General features: G+C 45.7%; 1 protein-coding gene across 2 annotated transcripts in view; it reads left to right on the top strand.

Moving 5' to 3' along the window:
* Positions 1-21,766, top strand: part of INPP5F (inositol polyphosphate-5-phosphatase F) — a 140,111-nt gene that overhangs the window by 24,114 nt on the left and 94,231 nt on the right. Inside the window, exon 1 of one of the 2 annotated variants that reach the window (XM_023224307.2) lies at positions 14,386-14,721. The exons of the other annotated variant lie outside the window; for it this stretch is intronic. Coding sequence (XP_023080075.1) covers positions 14,625-14,721 — 97 coding nt within the window. The 5' untranslated portion in view covers positions 14,386-14,624. Of the gene's footprint in view, positions 1-14,385; positions 14,722-21,766 lie in introns of those variants that run through there. 2 annotated transcript variants of the gene reach the window in all.

Here is a 21,766-nt window from a genome sequence, read left to right as displayed (position 1 = left end):
CCAATGACCAGTGTCCTTTCAAGAGACAGAAAAGGGGAAGACACACAGAAACATGGGGAGGTCTGGCGTGGTGGCACAAGCCTATAATCCCAACACTGTGGGAGGCAGAGGCAGGAGGATCACTTGAGGCCAGGAGTTCAAGACCAGCCTGGGCAACATAGCAAGACCCTGTCTGTATGAAAAAAAAAAAAAGTATATGTTAGGCTGGGCATGATACCTAATGCCTGTAATCCCAGCACTTTGGGAGGCTGAGGTGGATGGATTGCTTGAGTCCGGGAGTTTGAGAGCAGCCTAGACTATATGGCAAGATCCGGTCTCTATAAAGTATACAAACATTAGGCATGGTGGTGCATCCCTGTAGTCCCAGCTACTCTGGAGGCTGAGGTGAGAGGATCACCTGAACCCAGAAGGTTGAGGCTGCAGTGAGCCATGATCATGCTATTTCACTCCAGCCAGGGCAACAAAGTGAGACCCTGTCTCAAAAAAAAGAAAAAAAAAAAAAAAAAGAAAATCACACACACACACACACACACACACAAATAAATAGAAACCCATGGAAGAAGGCCTAGTAAAGATTCATATGAGGGTGGAGTCAGAGATTGGAGTGATGAACTATAAGCCAACGCACACCAAGGGTTGCGGGAGCCACCAGAAGGTAGGAGAGAGGCATGGAACGGATTTGCTCACAGAGTCTCCACGAGAAATTGACTCTGTCAACACCATGACTTTGGACTTGGCCTCCAGAACAGTGAGATAATCAATTTCTGTTGTTTTAAGCCACCAAGTTTGTGGTCAATTGTATGGCAGCTCTAGAAAACTCATATAGACCTCTACAGGTTAGGAGGGGGCACTGGCCCAGCAGGCCCTCTGACATGCTTTGGCTGTGTCCTCATCCAAATCTCATCTTGAATTCCCACATGTTGGCCGGGCGCGGTGGCTCAAGTCTGTAATCCCAGCACTTTGGGAGGCCGAGACGGGCGGATCACGAGGTCGGGAGATCGAGACCATCCTGGCCAACACGGTGAAACCCCATCTCTACTAAATATACAAAAAATTAGCCGGGCGATGTGGCGGGCGTCTGTAGTCCCAGCTACTCGGGAGGCTGAGACAGGAGAATGGCGTGAACCCGGGAGGTGGAGCTTGCAGTGAGCCAAGATCGCGCCACTGCACTCCAGCCTGGGCGACAGAGCAAGACTCCGTCTCAATAAAAAAAAAAAAAAAAAACAAACAAACAAAAACAAAAACAACAACAACAAAAAGAATTCCCACGTGTTGTGGAAGGGACCTGGTGGGAGGTAATTGATTCATGGGGGCAGGTCTTTCCTGTGCTGTTCTTATGATAGTAAGTCTCACGAGATCTAATGGTTATTATAAGGGGGAGTTTCCCTGCACAAGCTCTTTCTTTGCCTGCTGCCATCCATGTAAGATGTGACTTTGCCCCTCTTTGCCTTCTGCCATTATTGTGAGGCTTCCCCATCCATGTGGAACTGTAGGTCCATTAAACTTCTTTCTTTTATAAATTGCCCAGTCTCAGGTATGCCTTTATCAGCTGCGTGAAAACGGACTAACACACCGTCTCCACTAGGAACCCCCCAGGAATCATCACTGCGTCTGATGATGAGACGCCAGGGCTGCCCATCTTTGTCAGACCAAACGCATGGGATTCTGAAAGAGGTTGTATTTGTTTCCTGTGGCTGCCATAACAAATTAGGACAAACTTGGTGGCTTAAAACAACACACTTCTATGCTTTTAAAGTTCTGTAGCACAAAAGTCTAAAATCAGTCTCACTGGGCCAAAATCAAGGTGTTGGCAGTGCCTTTCTCCCTTCAGAGGCTCTAGGGGAGAATCAGTTTCTTGTCTCTTCCAGCATCCAGTCGGGGCTGGCATTTCTTGGCTTGCTCATCTTTTTTTTTTTTTTTTTTTTTTGTTTGAGGCGAACTCCTCCCTCTTTCTTCCAGGCTGGAGTGCAGTGGCACGATCTCAGTTCACTGCAACCTCCACCTCCTGGGTTCAAGTGATTCTCCTGCCTCAGCCTCCTGAGTAGCTGGGACTACAGGTGCATGCCACCACACCCGGCTAATTTTTTGTATTTTTAGTTGAGATGGGGTTTCACCATGTTGGCCAGATTGGTCTCAAACTCCTGACCTTGTGATATGCCCGCCTTGGCCTCCCAAAGTGCTGGGATTACAGGCGTGGGCCACTGCGCCCAGCCCAGTTTGCCCATCTTAAAGAACAGCACCTTCAAATATCTCTTGGCTTTGTCTTCCTACACTTTCTCCCATGTGTGTAAAATCTCCCTCTGCCTCCTTTTTTTTTTTTTTTAGACAGAGTCTTGCTCTTGTTGCCCAGTCTTGAGCGCAGTGGTGCGATCTCGGCTCACTGCTGCAACCCCTGACTCCTGGGTTCAAGCAATTTTCCTACCTCAGCCTCCCGAGTAGCTGGGATTACAGGCACCCATCACCGCACCTGGCTACATTTGTGTATTTTTAGTAGAGATGGGGTTTCACCATTTTGGCCAGGCTGGTCTTGAACTCCTAACCTCAGATGATCCACCTGATTCGGCCTCCCAAAGTGCAGGGATTATAGGCGTGAGCCACCATGCCCAGCCCTCTGCCGCCTTCTTACTCACATACACGTGATTGCATTTAGGGCCCACCTGGATATCCCAGGATAAGATCCTTAATCACATCTGCAAAGACCCTTTTTCCATATAGATAACATTTACAGGATTCTGATATCATTGAGGGCCATTACTCAGCTGACTGCAGGGGGTTAGACATGATGGAAATGTTAGACAAGTGAGTGAAAGCCATCCCCGGATAGGAAGCTGCACCTTCATCCCACCATACCACTCAGGGTGAAAGTAATGTGGGGCAGGCCTCTCTGTTCAGGGCTTCAGAGATTATTCTGAAGATGTGCTTAGGCAAAGCTCCCAGCTCTCCAAGGTCAGTTTCTCCCTATGTAAAATGGAGATAAAATATAAAATTTTCTCTACAAGGTTGTTAGCAGAACTACATGAAGTTTTTGAAAGGGTGTCTTAAACTATAGTGTTACAGAAATGTTTATACTTTAAAAAAATCTATTTTATATGTAAAGTTTTCCTCCCCAAAATCATTATTTGACAAATTCCTAACATATGTGTGTGGGTATATGTATATGTGTGTATATATATGTATGTGTATATATATGTGTATATATATATATATATACACACACACACACATACATATATATAATAGTAACAGAATTATATGTATTAAGAGAATATTCTGGCCCAGGCACGGGTGGCTCAGGCCTGTAATCCCAACACTTTGGGAGGCCGAGGTGGGTGGATCACAGGGTCAGGAGTTTGAGACCACCCTGACCAATATGGTGAAACCCTATCTCTACTAAAAATACAAAAATTAGCTGGGCGTGGTGGGGGGGCACCTGTAGTCTCAGCTACTCAGGAGGCCGAGGCAGAAGAATCATTTGAACCCAGGAGGCAGAGGTTGTAGTGAGCTGAGATGGCGCCACTGCACTCCAGCCTGGGCGACAGAGCAAGACTCTGTCTCAAAAAACAAAACAAACAAACAAAAACAACAAAAAAAGAGAATATTCTGAATGGATACTATGTGTTTTCTCCATTTTTTTTTTTTTTTTTTTTTTTTGAGACAGAGTCTTGCTTTATCACCCAGCCTGGAGTATAATGGTGTAATCTCAGTTCACTACAAAATCCACCTCCAGGGTTCAAGTGATTCTCGTGTCTCAGCCTCCCAAGTAGCTGGGGTTACAGGCATGCACCACCACGCCTGGCTAATTTTTGTATTTCCAGTAGAGACGGGGTTTCACCATGTTGGCCAGGCTGGCCTCCAATTCCTGGCCTCAAGTGATCTGCCTACGTCAGCCTCCTAAAGTGCTGGGATTACAGGCATGAGCCACCGTACCTGGTTTTCCCCTAATTTTGGGTTGTCTCCTGCTCTCCTTTAATTCCCCTCCCAGTACGAAATGTCCTAACCCCTACCTTGGAAATTCCAACCCTTCCCACAGGCTGGAACCTGCCTTCTATCTCCCCAAGTATCCCATAATCCCTACCACTACAGCTCTGATGGCTCTGGAGTTGGGGGGCAGTGAGCCTGGATTCCTATGAATTGGTGGAGGACTGTGATTCCTTGCTGCTTCCAGGCAGTGCCTTAACCAGCAGTGGCTGAGGCCAGGTTGGTCCCGAATCCCCCAAGAACAAGCACGCCTTGCCACTGAGTATTACATTTTTTCCTGAAACCACCCAGCCTAGCATCACACGATGAAAACACTCTCTGCCTATTCATAGTACTTTTGAATCTACTCCTGGAAAATCTATACCCTGGCATTACTGAATCAAAGATGCTTCCTAGCTCTATTTTCAATATAAGGGCTCCACATGAACTGGGAATAGCTCTGTCTGAGTCATTGGGATGAATGGTGCCATCTTTAAACATAGTTTCCCATCTCTAAATTTATCTCTAAAACAAATGTGTGTATGTGTGTGCGTGTGCTCATCCAGCTCCATAATTGTTAGTGGATTAGAGAACTGGAGGGAGCAGAAAGTGTATCTGAGCTCAGAAGAGGAGGAGTGGCTAAAAGGACATGACAGAATGATCACAGAGGGTAGACAAGCCAAGAGAAGACAACGAACAGGCACAGATCCTCCTGGGATGTAGAAGCACAGAAAGTTCTTTGCTGCTAGCGATGGGGCAAGAACTGTGATGCCTGAAGCTTCTTCCAATAAGGAGGGTCCTCTTTAGAAAGGAGAATACAAAATAGTGAATACAGAATTAGGGCTTTGGATGAAATCAAGGAGTCTTGAAGATTAAGTTTCTTTTGCCTCAGGACAAATCCTCTGTCTCTGGCTGGGAATCAAGGCCAACATCCAACTTATAGTTACACAATTAACGTCCACTACTTCTATATTCTGGTGATGTGAATTGAGCTAAAAACGTGAATCACTTACATATATAAAATTAAAATGTGTTTAGTTTTACATATATATATATAATATATTATATATATGTTAGGAATTTGTCAAATAATGAGTGTAGAGGGGAAAACTTTACACATAAAATAGGTTTTTTTTTTTTTGAGACAGGGTCTCGCTCAGTCAGCCAGGCTGGAGTGCAATGGCATGATCATGGCTCATTGCAACCTCTGCCTCCTGAGCTCAAGTGATCTTCCCACCTCAGCCTCTTGGGTAGCTGGGACTATAGGTGCGCACCACCACACCCAGCTAACTTTTTCATATTTTTTGTACAGATGGGGTCTTGCCATGTTGCCCAGGCTTGTCTTCAATTCCTGGACTCAAGCGATCCATTTGCGTCAGCCTCCCAAAGTGCTGGGATTATAGGCCTAAGCCACCGCGCGCCCAGCCATAAAATAGATTTTTAAAAAATATATGCAAAATAATGTTTTGATAACTCTTTAGAGTTTAAGACACCCTTTCAAAGAGATGACTTCATTTAGTTCTGATGACAACCTAGTGAAGAACATTTTATATCTTATCTCCATTTTGCCTAGGGGGAAACTGATCTAGGACAGCTGCGAGATTGGCCTTAGCACATCTGGCTGGTGAATAGGTGAGGTGGGTTGGGACCCCAGTGACACTTGCCAGTGTTGACTAGGGGATATATACAATTGGCAGGCTGTTCTGCTTCCCAGGGCCAGGGGTGGGTAGAGGAGAACAAGGGAGCAGAGGCCACCGCAGCTGCCCCTTGGCACTCATTTCTTCCCTTGGATTTCTCAGCTCCAGGCTCCACAGGCAGAAGAATCAGTAATTCGCTCCAAATAGGAGCAGATGTGGGGGCGGGGGTGGGGGGGAGGCTCTGGGGAATCACTTCAGATCCAGTGCTTGTCCCTCTCTGCAGGCAGGCAGCAGCCCTGCAAACTTGCTGTCCTCCTCTGAACCAGACTGTCTAGTTCCAATTAGGAAATCACAAGGGAAAAAAAGTCCAGAGACCAGCCGGCAGCCTTTGAATGTACGGACGCTGCATCAAATTGTTTATAGGACACATTTTGTTCCCATTCAAAATGAAAACACTTGTTACTGAATCCCAAAGGGGAAATATGTTTATGCTGAGGTGATGGGCTAGACTTGTTAGTGTTTGAGCGTTTCTAGCCTTTCCTCTTCCCCCTGCCCCAGACGCAGCTAGAGAGTTTTCTGGCTTAGCTTTGTGCTTTTTTCTCCCTGCTGCGCCCCTCCTCACCCTCTAGAGAAGGCCAGGCCTTGCCAGGGGAAATAGCCCTAAGTGGTTTCGTCAGATTTCACAACAAAGAACTGAAAAAGGTGCTGAAGGGAGAAAGCTTTCTTGAATTTTTAGAGGAGAGATATGGGAATATTTGTGCTAGATGAGGACAATGGTGAGAAGAAAAAAAAAAGATGTAAAAGAAATTATACAGGGCTTTAGAATATTTGAGAAATACACACAAAGGATTTGAGTTTTCTCAAGTTGTTTTTAATTGTATAGAATGAATTTTTTTTTTTAACTTCAATGTTGCCTGGACTGAATCCCACGGATTGTAGCTTTATAAGCATCGTACCTACAAGTTAGAATCCCCACTCGATTAACTCAGAGAACAGCAATGAGAAAAGCCATGAGAAATGATGTGCCACTTGGGAGTAACTGAAATGTGAATATCTTGCAGGGTTTCAGAAGCAGCAACAGCACTCTAATCCTGAAATTAGAGTGAGGGCCAAATTTTCAAAATATATTTGCCACATTTTTGCAGTTGGTCTCTGGTTACCCATCACAATTAAAATCACCATCTTGGGAACTTGTAAATCACATTTCATGCTTCATTCGCTACCCCCACCGCCCCCGCCTCTATACCCCCATGGCTTTGCTTCTGTAGTCAGAAGTGTCCAAACACCCCCACCTGCAACACACATCCCCTCACTGTACTTCTCAGTCTTGTTGGAGGATTGCTGTAAAACTGAAGGGAAAGAACAGCACTATTAGGAAAACCAAAACCCCATGTTTCCTTGTCACTAAGTGCAACTCTTATTAAAAATGGTGAAACACTGTAGGATATTATTTTCTTTAACCAGGAGAAGTAACGATAGGTTCAAAATCCACTGGGCAGCTTTTAGGATGTACCAACTTTCTACCAGGGTAACATCCCCCTGTTGTTTTTCTGCGCAGTGCAAAACATGATTTGAAAAATCTCTAACATGATTATCTAACAATGCATTTTTTTTTTTTGAGACTGAGTTTCTCTCTTGTTGCTTAGGCTGGAGTGCAATGGTATGATGTTGGCTCACTGCGACCTCTGCCTCCTGGGTTCAAGCAATTCTCCTGCCTCAGCCTCCGGAATAGCTGGGTTACAGGTGCGCTCCACCACGCTCAGCAATTTTCTTTTATTTTTAGTAGAGATGGGGTTTCTCCATGTTGGCCAGGCTGGTCTCAAACTCCTGACCTCAGATGATCCACCCGCCTCGGTCTGCCAAAGTGCTGGGATTACAGGCGTGAGCCACTGTGCCTGGCCAGAGGCAAAAGACTTTAGATCCTTAGGTAATACACTGCCTAAAAATATGTTTTGATGTGTGGTAGAGGAATGATTTGTGTATATATATATATACATATATATACATGTATATACACACATATGTATATGTATATATGTATATACACACATTAGTTTTTTAAGGTATAAAACATTAAGAGCACATGGTTTTTTTTTTTTTTTTTTTTTGAGACGGAGTCTCGGTCTGTCGCCCCAGCTGGAGTGCAGTGGCCAGATAGCTCACTGCAAGCTCCGCCTCCCGGGTTCACGCCATTCTCCTGCCTCAGCCTCCCGTGTAGCTGGGACTACAGGCGCCCGCCACCTCGCCCGGCTAGTTTTTTGTATTTTTTAGTAGAGACGGGGTTTCACCGTGTTAGTCTTGATCTCCTGACCTCGTGATCCACCCGTCTCGGCCTCCCAAAGTGCTGGGATTACAGGCTTGAGCCACAACGCCCGGCCAAGAGCACATGGTTTTTTAAAAAATCAAGAGCATACAGCTGTATCAAGACATCTCATGTATCCCATAAATATACACATCTACTATATATCCACAAAAATTTTTTTAAAAGTGCACAGGAATATAAAGTGAAAAACGTCTCCACCCTCCTTCCTATGTTCTTCATTTGCTTTCACAGCCCCTCCCCTCACCACCCCCATCTCCATCCCTCAAAGGGAACTAGATTTTGTGTTTTGTTTCAGAAATGTTCTCGACTTATAAAAATATAATCTCTCTTCCATTCCCTCATTTTAAAAACTCAAACGGGATACTAGAAAATTCTGTTCTGCAATTTGGACTTTTTCTTTTCTTTTTTTTTTTGAGACAGGGTCTCACTCTGTCACCCAGGCTGGAGTGCAATGGTGTGATCTCAGCTCACTGCAACCTCTGCCTCCCAGGTTCAAGCGATTCTCCCTCCTTCAGCCTCCTGATTAGCTGGGAGTACAGGTGCATGCCACCATGTCCAGCTAATTTTTGTATTTTTAGTAGAAACGGGGTTTCACTATGTTGGCCAGGCTGGTCTCAAACTCCTGGTCTCAAGTGATCCACCTGCCTCAGCCTCCCAAAGTGCTGGGATTACAGGCGTGAGCCACCATGCCCGGCCTAAGTCGGACTTTTTCTATTTAACGGTGCATCTTGGACATTTTTTCCAAATTAGATTATTTAGAGCAAAGGAATTTTTTTTTTAATTGAAGAGTAAATGCATAACAGAAGGGAAGTGAGAGACAGCTGGTTTTATTTTTTTTTTTATTTTTTATTTTTTTTGAGACAGAGTCTTGCTCTGTTGCCCGGGCTGGAGTGCAGTGGCCGGATCTCAGCTCACTGCAAGCTCCGCCTCCCGGGTTTACGCCATTCTCCTGCCTCAGCCTCCGGAGTAGCTGGGACTATAGGCGCCCGCCACCTCGCCCGGCTAGTTTTTTTGTATTTTTAGTAGAGACGGGGTTTCACCGTGTTAGCCAGGATGGTCTCGATCTCCTGACCTCGTGATCCGCCCGTCTCGGCCTCCCAAAGTGCTGGGATTACAGGCTTGAGCCACCGCGCCCGGCCGAGACAGCTGGTTTTAGACGACTATGAAATTATCACTGAACAAGGCTAATTATCTTCTCTGCAAGGACAGAAGAGAAATACTAGATGCAGAAAAGACATGCTCTCTCTCGCACACGCACACACGTACACATACACACAAATAATTATGGCTGGTTTAATCAATTTTTTTTTTTGAGATGGCGTTTTGCTCTTGTCACCCAGGTTAGAGTGCAATGGTGCAATCTCGGCTCACTGCAACCTCTGCCTCCTGGGTTCAAGTGATTCTCCAGCCTCAGCCTCCAGAGTAGCTGGGATTACAGGCGCCCATCACCATGCCCAGCTAATTCTTGTATTTTTTTTTTTTTTTTTTTTTTTGTAGAGATGGGGTTTCACTATGTTGGCCAGGCTGGTCTCAAACTTCTGACCTCAGGTGATCCACCCACCTCAGCCTCCCAAAGTGCTGGGATTACAGGGATTACAGGTGTGAGCTACCACACCTGGCCTAAATTTTCTTTTCTTTCTTCTTTTTTCTTTGAGATGGAGTTTCGCTTTTGTTGCCCAGGCTGGAGTACAAAGTGGTCTTCTACATTAAATAAAATGGTCTCTTGGCCTCCCAGGTTCAAGCAATTCTCCTGCCTCAGCCTCCCGAGTAGCTGGGATTACAGGCACCCACCACCTCGCCTGGCTAATTTTTGTATTTTTAGTAGAGACAGGGTTTCACCATGTTGGCCAGGCTGGTCTTGAACTCTGGCCTCAAGTGATCCGCCTGCCTTGGCCTCCCAAAGTGCTGGAATTAAGGTGTGAGCCACCTCGCCCAGCCTGAAGAACTTTATATATGTCAAAGTGCTCCAACAGTACAATTTCCAGCCATCCTTGATGAAGTTATGTGAGGAGGTAGCATAAGTTTGCTGGCTGATAAATCCATGAGAAATTGGCTGTTTGGCCAAATGTAAAAAATTGACTTGTGTGTTAGTCTGTTTGGGCTAAAAAAAAAATTACCATAGACTGGGTGACTTATAAACAACAGAATTTTTTTTTTTCCCAACAGTTCTGAAGGCTGGGAAGGTCAAGATTAAGGCACTGGTAGGTTCAGTGTCTGGTGAGGGCCTGCTCTCTGGTTCTTAGATGAATATCTGTTTCCTCGAGATGCCCTCATGTGGTGGAAGGGGCAAGTGACCTTGCTGGGGTCTCTTATAAGTGCTCTAATGAGCTAATTACTTTCCAAAGGCCCTGTCTCCTAATATTATCACCTTGCAGGTTAGAATTTCAACATATAAATTTTGGGAAAGCAGTCCATTGCATTCTGCTCTCATGGTTCTCCAGAGAAACAGGAACAATAGAATATATATACATATGTAGAAGAAAATTTATGATGAGCGATTGACTCATGAGATTATGAAGGTTGAGAAGTCCCAGTCTACCTTCTGCAAGCTAGAGAACCAGAAAAGCCTGTGGTATAGTGCCAGTCCAAACCTAAAGGCTTAAGAACCAGGGAGGTCAATCTGGGTCTGAGAGCCCCGAACTATATCTGCTCCGATATCTGCAGGCAGGAGGAGATGAATGACCCAGTTTGACAGGGAACACATTTGTTCTTCTTCCACCTTTTTATTCTATTCTTGTCCTTAAGGATTAGATGACCACCACATCGGTGAGGGGAGTCTTCTTTATTCAGTCTACCAACTCAAATGCTAATCTCTTCCAGAAACACCCTCACACACACATACCCAGAAATAATGTTTTACTAGCTTTCTGGGCAGCTCTTAGCCTAGTCATGTTGACACATAAAATTCACCATCACAGCTTGTGAGTGTTTGGGGTCCTTAACCATAAAGTTAAGCCACCTGTCACACCTGCAAGCCTGGCACTTTGGGAGGCCGAGGCGGGTGGATCATGAGGTCAGGAGTTCAAGACCAGCCTGGCTAACATGGCGAAACCCCGTTTCTACTAAAAAAACAAAAAATTAGCTGGGCGTGGTGGCTCATGCCTGTAATCCCAGCTACTCAGGAGGCTGAGGCAGGAGAATCACTTGAACCCGGGAGGTGGAGGTTGCAGTGAGCTGAGATCGCGCCATTACACTCCAGCTTGGGCAACAAGAGTGAAACTCTATCTCAAAAAAAAGTTAAGCCACCTAGACTGCTGACCTGCAACATGAGCAGCCTCCTGGCAGGCAGGGGGAGGGGGGAATATATTTATATAAATATAAATCTCTTCTTTTGGGAGATTTCTCATAGACAAGACTGAAGAAAGTTCTCACAGACAACAAACAAGACTATGAACAAGTAGACAGAAGACAGGAGATGATGTTAAAGTCAAACCTCACCAGAGGACACCAAAATCTAATCCAAAGATCTCAGAGACAAATAATAAACCTGACACTGAAGGGCTAAATCGGTCATCAGAGTTGGCTTATGTACCATCATTATTTGTGTAGGTTTAACCACGTGGATGCATTTCCTCACACTGATTTCGGCACTGGAAGGGAACACTTACTCATCATCTCTTTTCATAAATAAGGACACTGAGACCAAACGAGATTGAGTGAACTGACCAAGATCACACAGAACTGGCTAGAACCAAACTCCTTAGTGATTATACTTAAATTAGCATCCATATGCCATACATATAAAAGAAGATATATAATATGTATGATGGTCATCCATGTTTAAAAAGGAGAGCAGGCTGGGCGCGGTGGCTCAGGCCTGTAATCCCAGCACTTTGGGAGGCCGAGACGGGTGGATCACGAGGTCAGGAGATCGAGACCATCCTGGCTAACATGGTGAAACCCTGTCTCTACTAAAAAATACAAAAAAACTAGCCGGGTGAGGTGGTGGGCGCCTGTAGTCCCAGCTACTCGGGAGGCTGAGGCAGGAGAATGGCGTAAACCTGGAAGGCAGAGCTTGCAATGAGCTGAGATCCGGCCACGGCACTCCAGCCCGGGCGACAAAGCGAGACTCCGTCTCAAAAAAAAAGGAGAGCAGCATCACGTGAACTTTCCACTAAAACCTGGGTGGCATCGGGGCAGGAGGACCTTGAATTAGGAAGCTAGAAGAGGGTGATGAGGCTGGCAAGTTAGCCACAGGCCGAGGATAGGCCAGCCAGGGAGTGGAGAGGCTGCAGGGGCCAAGGTTCAGGAAGTTCATAGCAGAAACAAGGCAAGACAACTGTGGCAGTAGATTGGGGATGTGACATCTACCAGGGACAGAAAACATGTGCTCTTTTCACTCATTTTGTTTAGCCAGGCTAGAGCTGTGCCTACCCCCACAGCATGCGTTTGGAGCCTGAGGGAGACACCAGTGTGCATTGGGGTCAGATAGATTACAGCAGCATCTCCCCTCCACGTTTTCCTCTCTCCTAAAGACTTTGCTTGTTAACTTTGGATTTACAGGTAACCAAGCCCATATGATGGCATTAGTTAATGACTGACAGCTGTTTTTTCTAAGCTGCTGTCAGGCAGATTTTACTAATTAATTTCATTTAAAATAGTGGTGTTCAAGCCTGACTGCATATTAAAGTCATCTGGGGAGCGTAGAAAAAACAAACAAACCGATGCCAGAGCCCCACCCCAATTAAATTCTGATTTAATAGGTCTAAGGTCCAAGCATTGATATGTTTGAAAAATTCCCCAGGTGATTCTAACAGGCAGCCAGGGTTGGAACCACTGATTTAAAACATCAGGAAAAGTTTCAATGAACTAATTAATTGTTTTAAAACAGAACAGCATTGTTTTCTTCACATCTGGCAATGTAATTCATAAAACAATAATGAAATAATTTGCAGGATACAACGTCTTCATAGGATTTTCTCATTCTCATTTTTGCTAAGTCAACATATGGCTGAATTCAACAATCAATCTGAAAGTGATGGTTTCACTAATGCTTCTTATAGCTTCATTACCTTCTTTCTCCAAATCACATCACGAAGATTTGATAGAGTAACCACCTCCCTGGACCTTTATGTTGAGGTGTCTGGACAGCACAGAGGCACGGTACTTAGAAAAGATTCCAGGACGCTTTGTTGTCATTGGACTTTCTGTGCTATGGAAATTCAACACTGTGGGCTGCAATAATTAGTCATGTGGAACTCCTTCCTGCTTTTGTACCCTCTCACTTTTTACTTGAGCAAAAGGTTAAAAGTATTGCCTTCTAAGAAGTCCCATTCGGGTACCCCTCTCTCTCGCAAGAGAGAGAGAGAGCTGTTCTCCCTTCTCTTTCTTTTGCCTGTAAACCTCCGCTCCTAAACTCAAAAAAAAAAAAAAATTATTGCCTTCTTTTTCTCATCTCCTACCTCTTGTCTTTTTCTCTTATTTCCGATTCAGGCATTAGAGAAGATAAGCAGTTAGGAGTAGAAAGACTCACTGATTTATAGAACTGGGAGTGTAATAAAAGGTCATTAGTTCAACCACTATCTGAGACCAAGAGACTTCCCCAAGATCACACAGCTAGACAGTCCTGCAACTGGCCCCGGAAGTGGGGGCCTCATTCCCCAGACCCATTCTGTTCAAGACACCAACTGGTTTTTCAAGACAGACTGAGCTCAAGGATGTTTGGGGGAGACTCCTCCTTCCCCAAGAGGTTCTCCATTCATCTTATCCTCGCCAAACGATATTCCTTCCGCTTGCTTCATTAACTGGCTCCATTTGTGAAGTCTTCTCCACCTCCCCCCCCCCCCCCGCTTAATTCGGGAAAAACAGCAGCATCTGTACATTCCTCCTTTCCTCCTCGCTCTTTAGCCCTGTGCTGCTAATGCTTGTGTGTTTTCTATTGTTACATGCTCTCCCTCGTTGATGTGCATTTATTGAATGCCTCTTGTTGTCAAACTTCTAATAGGAAATAAGAAAACAGAAGACGCCTTCGCTTGGCTGGTGATGAACCCCTGTAGCCAGGCCCCGAGGTCTTGCCTGGTTTCGGTAGGGGCAGGCAGCGCAGGCCCGCGGGGAACGAACCCCGCGCCGCCCCGGGAGAGCGGGTGTGGGGCTGGATTGCAGGACTCGGTCTGGCTTTAGAGGGCCTGGTGAAGCGTGAGCGCCCGCCGGCACGGAGGGGAGGCCCCAGCGGTGGGCGCCTGTTCCCAAGGCCGCACGGAGGGAGGCGGCCAGCCCAGCCCGACTCGGCCGAGCTCCCCGGAGGCCACCGGTGGCCACAGCAAGAAGGCGGGCGCGCCGGGGGGGGGGCCGGGGGGAAGAGCGGGGGGGGTGGGCGGAAGGAGGAGAGGGAGGAGGAAAGACCCGCGGGTAGGAGCTGGGAGGAGACACCTAGGAGAAGGCGGAGGAAAGGGCAGGAAGCGGGAGGGAACTGAAAAGAGGAGGAGGCTGAGGGGCGGAGCCGGGGGCTCCGGGAGAGGAGCCGGGCCCGGGGCGGAGCCGGGGAAGGGGCGGAGCCGGGGGAGAGGCCTCTACGGCCGCCAGCGCTGCCGCCGGGGCGCGTTCTCCTCCTACCGGTCGGGTCCCCCGGGGCGTTCCCTCGGCTGCTGCTCCTCGGCGCCGTTCCTACCCGGCCGCTCCCCGAGGCGCGGACTCTGGCGGCCGCGACCGACTAGGAAGCCCCGTGCGCCGCCCGCGGGCCGCCGCCTCCCTGGGCGCGCGGGGCTGGCATGGAGCTCTTCCAAGCCAAGGACCACTACATCCTGCAGCAGGGCGAGCGGGCGCTGTGGTGCAGCCGCCGCGACGGCGGCCTCCAACTCCGACCCGGTGAGGCTGGCGGTGTGGGCTGGGGGCGCCCCGGGCCAGGGCGGGGAGAGGAGGGGGCGCGGCCGGACCCCTCAGCCTGGCGGGAGGAGCAGCCTGCGGGCCTGGCGAGGCGGGGCGGGGCGGGCTGCGAGCGCGCGAGCTGTCATTATTCCCTGACTGGAGGGAGCCTGGCCTTTCTCCAAGGGCAGCGCCGAGCCCCTGCCCCAATGCGGAGCAGAGGGGGCTGGCGACCCTCGTCCCTCCCACCGCGTCGCGCGGCCGCCCTTGGGGCTTGGGGCCCAGGCCGAGGGGAGGGGGTCTCCCCGGCAGAAAGTTCCAGCAAGGTGCGCCTGGCCTTAAAGGCCTCTTTCTCCTTGGAGTGGTTCTTACATGGCCTTCGCCAGAAGTTCTGGGTTCGAATTCGGATTTGGAGCAGTTGCGCTACTTCCGTCGACGGCTCTGCTGGACACTCACTCCCTGTTGCCATCCCATGTATTCTTGGTTCCTTATTACTAAAGGTGTGACTTCACTATGGTTACCTCGTAGGCACTCGGTTTAAAGCCTTTGTCTTTGGCTTTAATACTGCAGCATAATTAAACTGTATTGTAACGTATAATTTTGAGATTTTTGTGTGACTTGATGTTGTGCGACACAAAATGTATTGTGGGTCCATGTTTGGTGTCATGTAAGCTGTTCGGAGAGGCTTAAGTCTACAATTAGCTTGCTTTAGGAAAATGTGTGTGCAATTTGGTTTTAACAGGGCAGTCCCTGCCCTCAGAGCGCTGACAGTCCAGTTTCTTGTAAGATGGGGCTGGGTGGCACCTGCCCCTCTTGGCTTTCCAGTCCTTTCCCCATATCACTCAGAGATTCTTTCACTTAAGGAAAAGTGAGAGGATAGAGTTCTTTCAGGCAGGAGCCAGAGCTTTGCAGACTAACTTGTAATTCTTATGTGCAGTCTAGACAGAAGGATTACATGATATGAGTTGAAAAGGATAAAAGGTTCAGATGATCTTTTCAGATCACAGCGTGGTACCACTTATAGGATGGCTTTTAAGGACAGGCCCTTTAATATATTATTCCCAATCCCCACAACAATCTTACAGGACACGTGTGGGATCCTCTTTTTCAGGTGAGGAGAAAGGAGTGAGAGGTTATTAGTAACTCGTTCGGGGTCACAGCCTAGAGTCGAGACACTGACACAGAGCAGTTCTGTGACCTCCAGAACACTTTTGGGCAGGCCCCATTGCTTTCTTAGGAAAGCCTACTAGTTGCTTTGCCAGAGCAGTGAAGGATAACTTATTTTTTTCCCAGGCTCTGTCTGTATTTTCTTGCTATTATGTTTTATTTCCTCTTTTTCAGAATAGAGGATAAACTCCTTGGCCCAGATAAAGTTCTTGATGATCTTGGGATAGAGTTGTTGTAGATAGGCTAATTTTGGCCAGTCTTCTGTCATTCTCTTCTCTGATTTGACCATTTGCCTGGCTTTCTCTCCTTCTCTCCTTTCACTCCCCCAAATTTGGGTAAGGCTTCAGTACAGCTTGAAGTAAAGCAGATTTCAAAATTCCTAGGTTGTCAAAAGAGTCAACTCCTTGGATTCTAAAAGCTTAGACTGTTAGAGCTGGATGGGACTTAAGATCGTCTCCAACTCATCTGGCGACAAACTTTTCTACACCCTAGTTTCTTCAACTATAAAGGCTAACCTGCGCCTAGATTCTGTTATGAAGCCATGCAGTTTGGATTACTGTTTATCCAAAGTCCATGTCAGAAGGCAAATTTAAAACTTTTTTGGGGGAGTAAAGTGCCTTTGCACTTGAGATTATCATACTTTTTAGAATATAGCGGGCCACAGACCAAGTAGACCAAATGTCTAGAGGAAGGAAGAGGTCATATTTCAGAAGTGACAGCCAGTTTTGATCTTAAGGTGTTCGGGATAGCCAGGGAATAAAGAATCCCATGCACTTGATTTTCCCATAGTTTATCCTGTCCGGGACTGAAGATCCTTTCTAACTAATGGCTATTTAAGCCATTAAATAATGGCTAACTAATGGCTATTTAAGAATGGCATTTTAATTGAATAAGTGCTTTTCAGATCTTTTTCTATATATGGAATCATTTAACATTCTCTTTACTTTATTGGACTTTTTCCCTCTGCTTTTTCCCCTCTGTTTTGCTGCTGTTTGTAGTGACAGCATTTAAAATCTTTCATTGTTTCCTACTGGTTATTTAGCTGAATAGATGACTGACTAAGTCCTTTTCTTTTTTAAAAGGGCAGTATTGTAAGCTCAAAAAAGCTTGTGGGCATCGTGGTTTTTACATTCGTGGCTATTGAACAACCCAAAACAAGAGTTTTCCTTTTTCTAGAGACATCAGAAGGATAAGTAATGATGATATTTAAGATTAAAATACTCATTTAGCCTGGAATGTTTGTTACTGTCATCCCCTTTTCCTACCTAGTTCATTCTGTAAGACCCAGCTCAGATGCTACCCCTCATCCTTGGGGCAGAATTATTGGCCACCTTTATTATAGTGTTTCCAGGCATTTTCTACACTTAGTGCACACTTCAGTTCTAACCCTATGCATCATCATATAATAAAAGTTTGCCTACTTCTTCCCCGGTGGGAAGTCCCAGTGTGTTCCCCAAGGCAAGGACTGTATTTACTCCTCATCTTGTACTTAGGACACAGAAGGCGTTTTTGTTTGAGTTGAGCTGAATTAAAGTTAAATCTAAGTTCTCTCTCAGTAATATCATTACCTTAAAAATAAGATGTTGTGTTATGTTTGTTGCCCTTTTTAGGCCTGTTTTTTTGCAGGGACGGGGAAGGGGCGGGGCGGGCGGGCGGTGGACAGAGTCTTGCTCTGTCTCCCAGGCTGAAGTGCGGTGGTGTGATCTTGGCTTACTGCAGCCTCCGCCTCCCGGATTTAGGTGATTCTCCTACCTCAGAATCCCGAGTAGCCCGGACTACAGGTGTGTGCCACATCACCCAGCTAATTTTTGTATTTTTTGATAGAGACAGGGTTTCATCATGTTGGCCAGGCTGGTCTCAAACCCCTGACCTCAGGTGATTGCCCACCTCGGCCTCCCAAAGTACTGGGATTACAGGCTTGACCCACTGCGCCCAGCCTCTTTTTAGGGCTGTTTTGAATATATTTTAATTGGAGTGGAAAATCTCTGTCCATTTAGTTAAAGAAATATGAGGAAAGTTACACCGGCACTTGTATTGTATTTCTATCTGTTGTAGCATTATCTCATTATCTTTTTTTTTTTTTTTTTTTCCTTCTGAGACAGGGTCTTGCTCTGTCACCCAGGCTGGAGTGCAGTGGTGTGATCATGGCTTGCTGTAGCCCCTACCTCCTGGGGTCAAGCTATTCCTCCCACCTCAGCCCCTCAAGTAGCTGGGACTACAGGTGTGTGCTACCATGCCTGGTTAATTTTTTTTTTTTGGTAGAGATGGAGTCTCACTATATCACTCAGGCTGATCATGGCCTCCTGGGCTCAAGTGATCCTCCCACCTTGGCCTCCCAAAGTGCTGGAATTACGGGCATGAGCCACCACACTGGGCTTTTAAAATATCTTTTTGGTAGTATTCCTTACTTTCCTCTTTAACATTATTTAAACTTTTTCAGTTTTTTTTTTCTCCCAGCTAAAAAACCAAGTATTTTTTTTTTTTCTGGTGTTTCTAATTTTTTTAAGGGTAGTGAGTAATCTGTATTCATACATAGCACTGTTTTTTGATAGATGCATTTGTCTATTGTAAGATAATGACTACCAGAGAAAAATATTTTAGTTCTTTCCTTTTCTTTTCTTTTTTTTTTTGAGATGGAGTTTTGCTCTTGTTGCCCAAGCTGGAGTGCAATGGCGTGATCTCGGCTCACTGTAACCTCCGCCTCCCAGGTTCAAGCGATTCTCCTGTCTCAGCCTCCTGAGTAGCTGGGATTATAGGCACCTGTCACCATGCCTGGCAAGTTTTTGTATTTTTACTAGAGACAGGGTTTTGCCATGTTGGCCAGGCTGGTCTCGGACTCCTGACCTCAGGTGATCCACCAGCCCTGGCCTCCCAAGGTGCTGGGATTACAGGCGTGAGCCACCGGGCCCGCCCTGGTTATTTTATTTTCTACAGGGAAGATGATAAAGCACTGTGTAAACATTCAGTAATCTTCTGAGAGTAGAGTCTAATATCTCAGGATAAGAATTGTAATTTAAAGACTTAAAAAGAAATATAATACAATCCACTTTGGGGGAATGGTAATATGGTCTTATCTCTTTGGTCTTAAAATTGCTTTCCCTAGTCCTTGTGGCTTTGTCTGATATGACAGTATTATATAATTTATAGCTGTGTGTAAATTATATAATAATTCACATTTTGTTCTGAGACTGAGTGACCAAGAGATCTCAAAGCATCTGTCATACACATAACATTCATAAACGTAGAAACTATATATGGAAAGGTGATACTGTAATTGATGAATCCCAGTGAACTTTTTCTTTCTGAGATGGAGTCTCGCTCTGTTGCCAGGCTGGAGTGCAGTGGCGTGATCTTGGCTCACTGCAACCTCTGTCTCCCGGGTTCAAGCAGTTCTCCTGCCTCAGCCTCCCCAGTAGCTGGGACTACAGGCACGCGCCACCACGCCTGGCTAATTTTTTGTATTTTTGTAGAGATGGGGTTTCACCATGTTGGCCAGGATGCTCTCGATCTCTCGACCTTGTGATCCGCCTGCCTTGGCCTCCCAAAGTGCTGGGATTACAGGTGTGAGCCACTGTGCCCAGCCTGAACATTTTTTTTTTAGAGGAGTGCTAGGTATTAGTTAGAATTCACAAAAACATTAAAAAATTTTCCTGTTCTTCTCAGAGTTAATTTTTGATAATGAAATTATTTTTACTATGTCATATGAGGTTAACTTTTTTGAATGAGAAATCATAATTATGGAATTGAAATCCACCTGGAATTTTTTTCTGAAGAATCATTTTTTTGAAATGATTCTGTTTATTTGGAGTTTTGTGGCATTTGATATTGACTTAAAAAAAAAGGATTTTGAACTTTATCTTTTTAAAAAATCATGTTTATGGCTAGGCGTGGTGGCTCACGCCTGTAATCCCAGCACTTTGGAAAGCCGAGGTGGATGGATCACCTGAGGTCAGGAGTTCAAGACCAGCCTGGCCAACATGGTAAAACCCTGTCTCTACTGAAAATACAAAAATTAGCCGGGTGTGGTGGCAGGCCTGTAATCGCAACTACTCGGGAGACTGAGGCACGAGAATCGCTTGAACCCGGGAGGCAGAGGTTGCAGTGAGCTGAGATGGCGCCACTGTATTCTAGCCTGGGCAATAGAGTGAGACTGTCTCAGAAAAAAAATATTGTGTTTACTAAAAATTTGCAAATTACCATGACAAAATGTAATAGGGCACTTTAAATTACATATTAAATATGGTAACAAAATCTTTCTAATCATTTTTGTTGTTGAATAACCAGCTTTTTTCTTAGTGTATTTAGTCTTCAGTTTTTATAATGGGTTACTAGTTTTATATCTCGTACTACTTTTTACTCCATATTTTATATTGCTGACAGGCTAACAGTTGGATTGAATAGATCTGTATGTTTATTTTTATGCTTGTACATATTTGTATGACTGTACATTTATTTCCCATTTGAAGGTAGAAAAGACTTATCTTTACCAAGTTTTCACCCCCCCACCCATTTTTGGCTTAAATAAAAGAAGACAAGTGGTTTTGTGTGTGTGTGTGTGTGTGTGTGTGTGTGTGTGTGTGTGTGGAGAGAGTCTTGCTCTGTCGCCCAGGCTGGAGTGTTGTGGCATGATCTTTGCCCACTGCAACCTCGGCCTCCAGGTTTCAAGTGATTCTCGTGCTGCAGCCTCCTGAATAGCTGGGACTACAGGTGCCTGCCACCACGCCCGGCCAATTTTTTGTATTTTTAGTAGAGACAGCGTTTCACCTCATTGCCTACACTGGTCTCGAACTTCTGAGCTCAGGCATTCTGCCTGCCTTGGCCTCCCAAAGTGCTGGGATTGCAGGCGTGAGCCACCATGCCTGGCAGGAGGACAAGGTCTTTCTAAGGTGACTGACAATTTTTGGGATCAGGTTTTACAGATTGAGGGAGGTTTTTGTGTGTATTTTGTTGTCTACATCATTACCTGAGATTGAGTAGCTAATAATAACAGCTTTTATTTCTTGAGCAATTTTCTTTTCTTTCTTTCTTTTTTGAGATGGAGTTTTGCTCTGTTGCCCAGGCTGGAGTACAGTGGCATGATCTCGGCTCACTGCAATCTCTGTCTCCCGGGTTCAAGCAATTCCCTCTGCCTCAGCCTCCTGAGTAGCTAGGATTACTGGCGACTGCCACCATGCCTGGCTAATTTTTGTATTTTTAGTAGAGATGGGGTTTTGCCATATTGGCCAGGTTGGTCTTGAACTCCTGACCTCAGGTGATCCGCCCGCCTCGGCCTCCCAAAAGTGCTGGGATTACAGGTGTGAGCCACTGCAACTGGCCTATAATTCCAGCTGCAGCTGAGTACTTTTCTGAGCCAGACATTGTTCCATGACGTTTACATGTATTATTTCATTTCATCTCCACAGTAAACCTTGGGAGGAGGGTTTCATTATTATCCTCATTTTACAGATGAGGAAACTGAGGCACAGAGAAGTAATTTGACCAAGTTCACAGAGGGAGAGCCAGGCTCTAACCCAGTGTTTGACTGTAAAACCAGGTTTTCTTCAGTATTGACAAAAACGTTTTATGAACCTTTCTACCTTCTTGACTAGAAAGTGATAGGATTTATATTTTCATGGTTAATAGCTGAAATGTATCTTTAGCTATCCTAATCATTATAGTGTAGCCTGTATAGGGAATTAAATAGCCTCTCAAATGTCAAAGCAAGCACATTGAGGAAGGCGCTATGTAGAAAGAAAAGGCTAATACTGTGATAACTGGTTTGTTCATTGACCATATGCCTGCACTGACTTTCTTGCAAAATTCATATAGTTACAGGGAATGTTGTTATGTAATGAATTGACTAGTAGTAGTTTTTCCAGGTACGGTCAGTTGATCAGGTTTC

Source organism: Piliocolobus tephrosceles, chromosome 9 (assembly GCF_002776525.5).
Source record: "Piliocolobus tephrosceles isolate RC106 chromosome 9, ASM277652v3, whole genome shotgun sequence".
In the NCBI taxonomy this organism is placed as follows: domain Eukaryota; kingdom Metazoa; phylum Chordata; class Mammalia; order Primates; family Cercopithecidae; genus Piliocolobus; species Piliocolobus tephrosceles.
The sequence above is the reverse complement of the archived record's forward strand: the minus strand, read 5'-3'. Positions and strand labels throughout refer to the sequence as shown.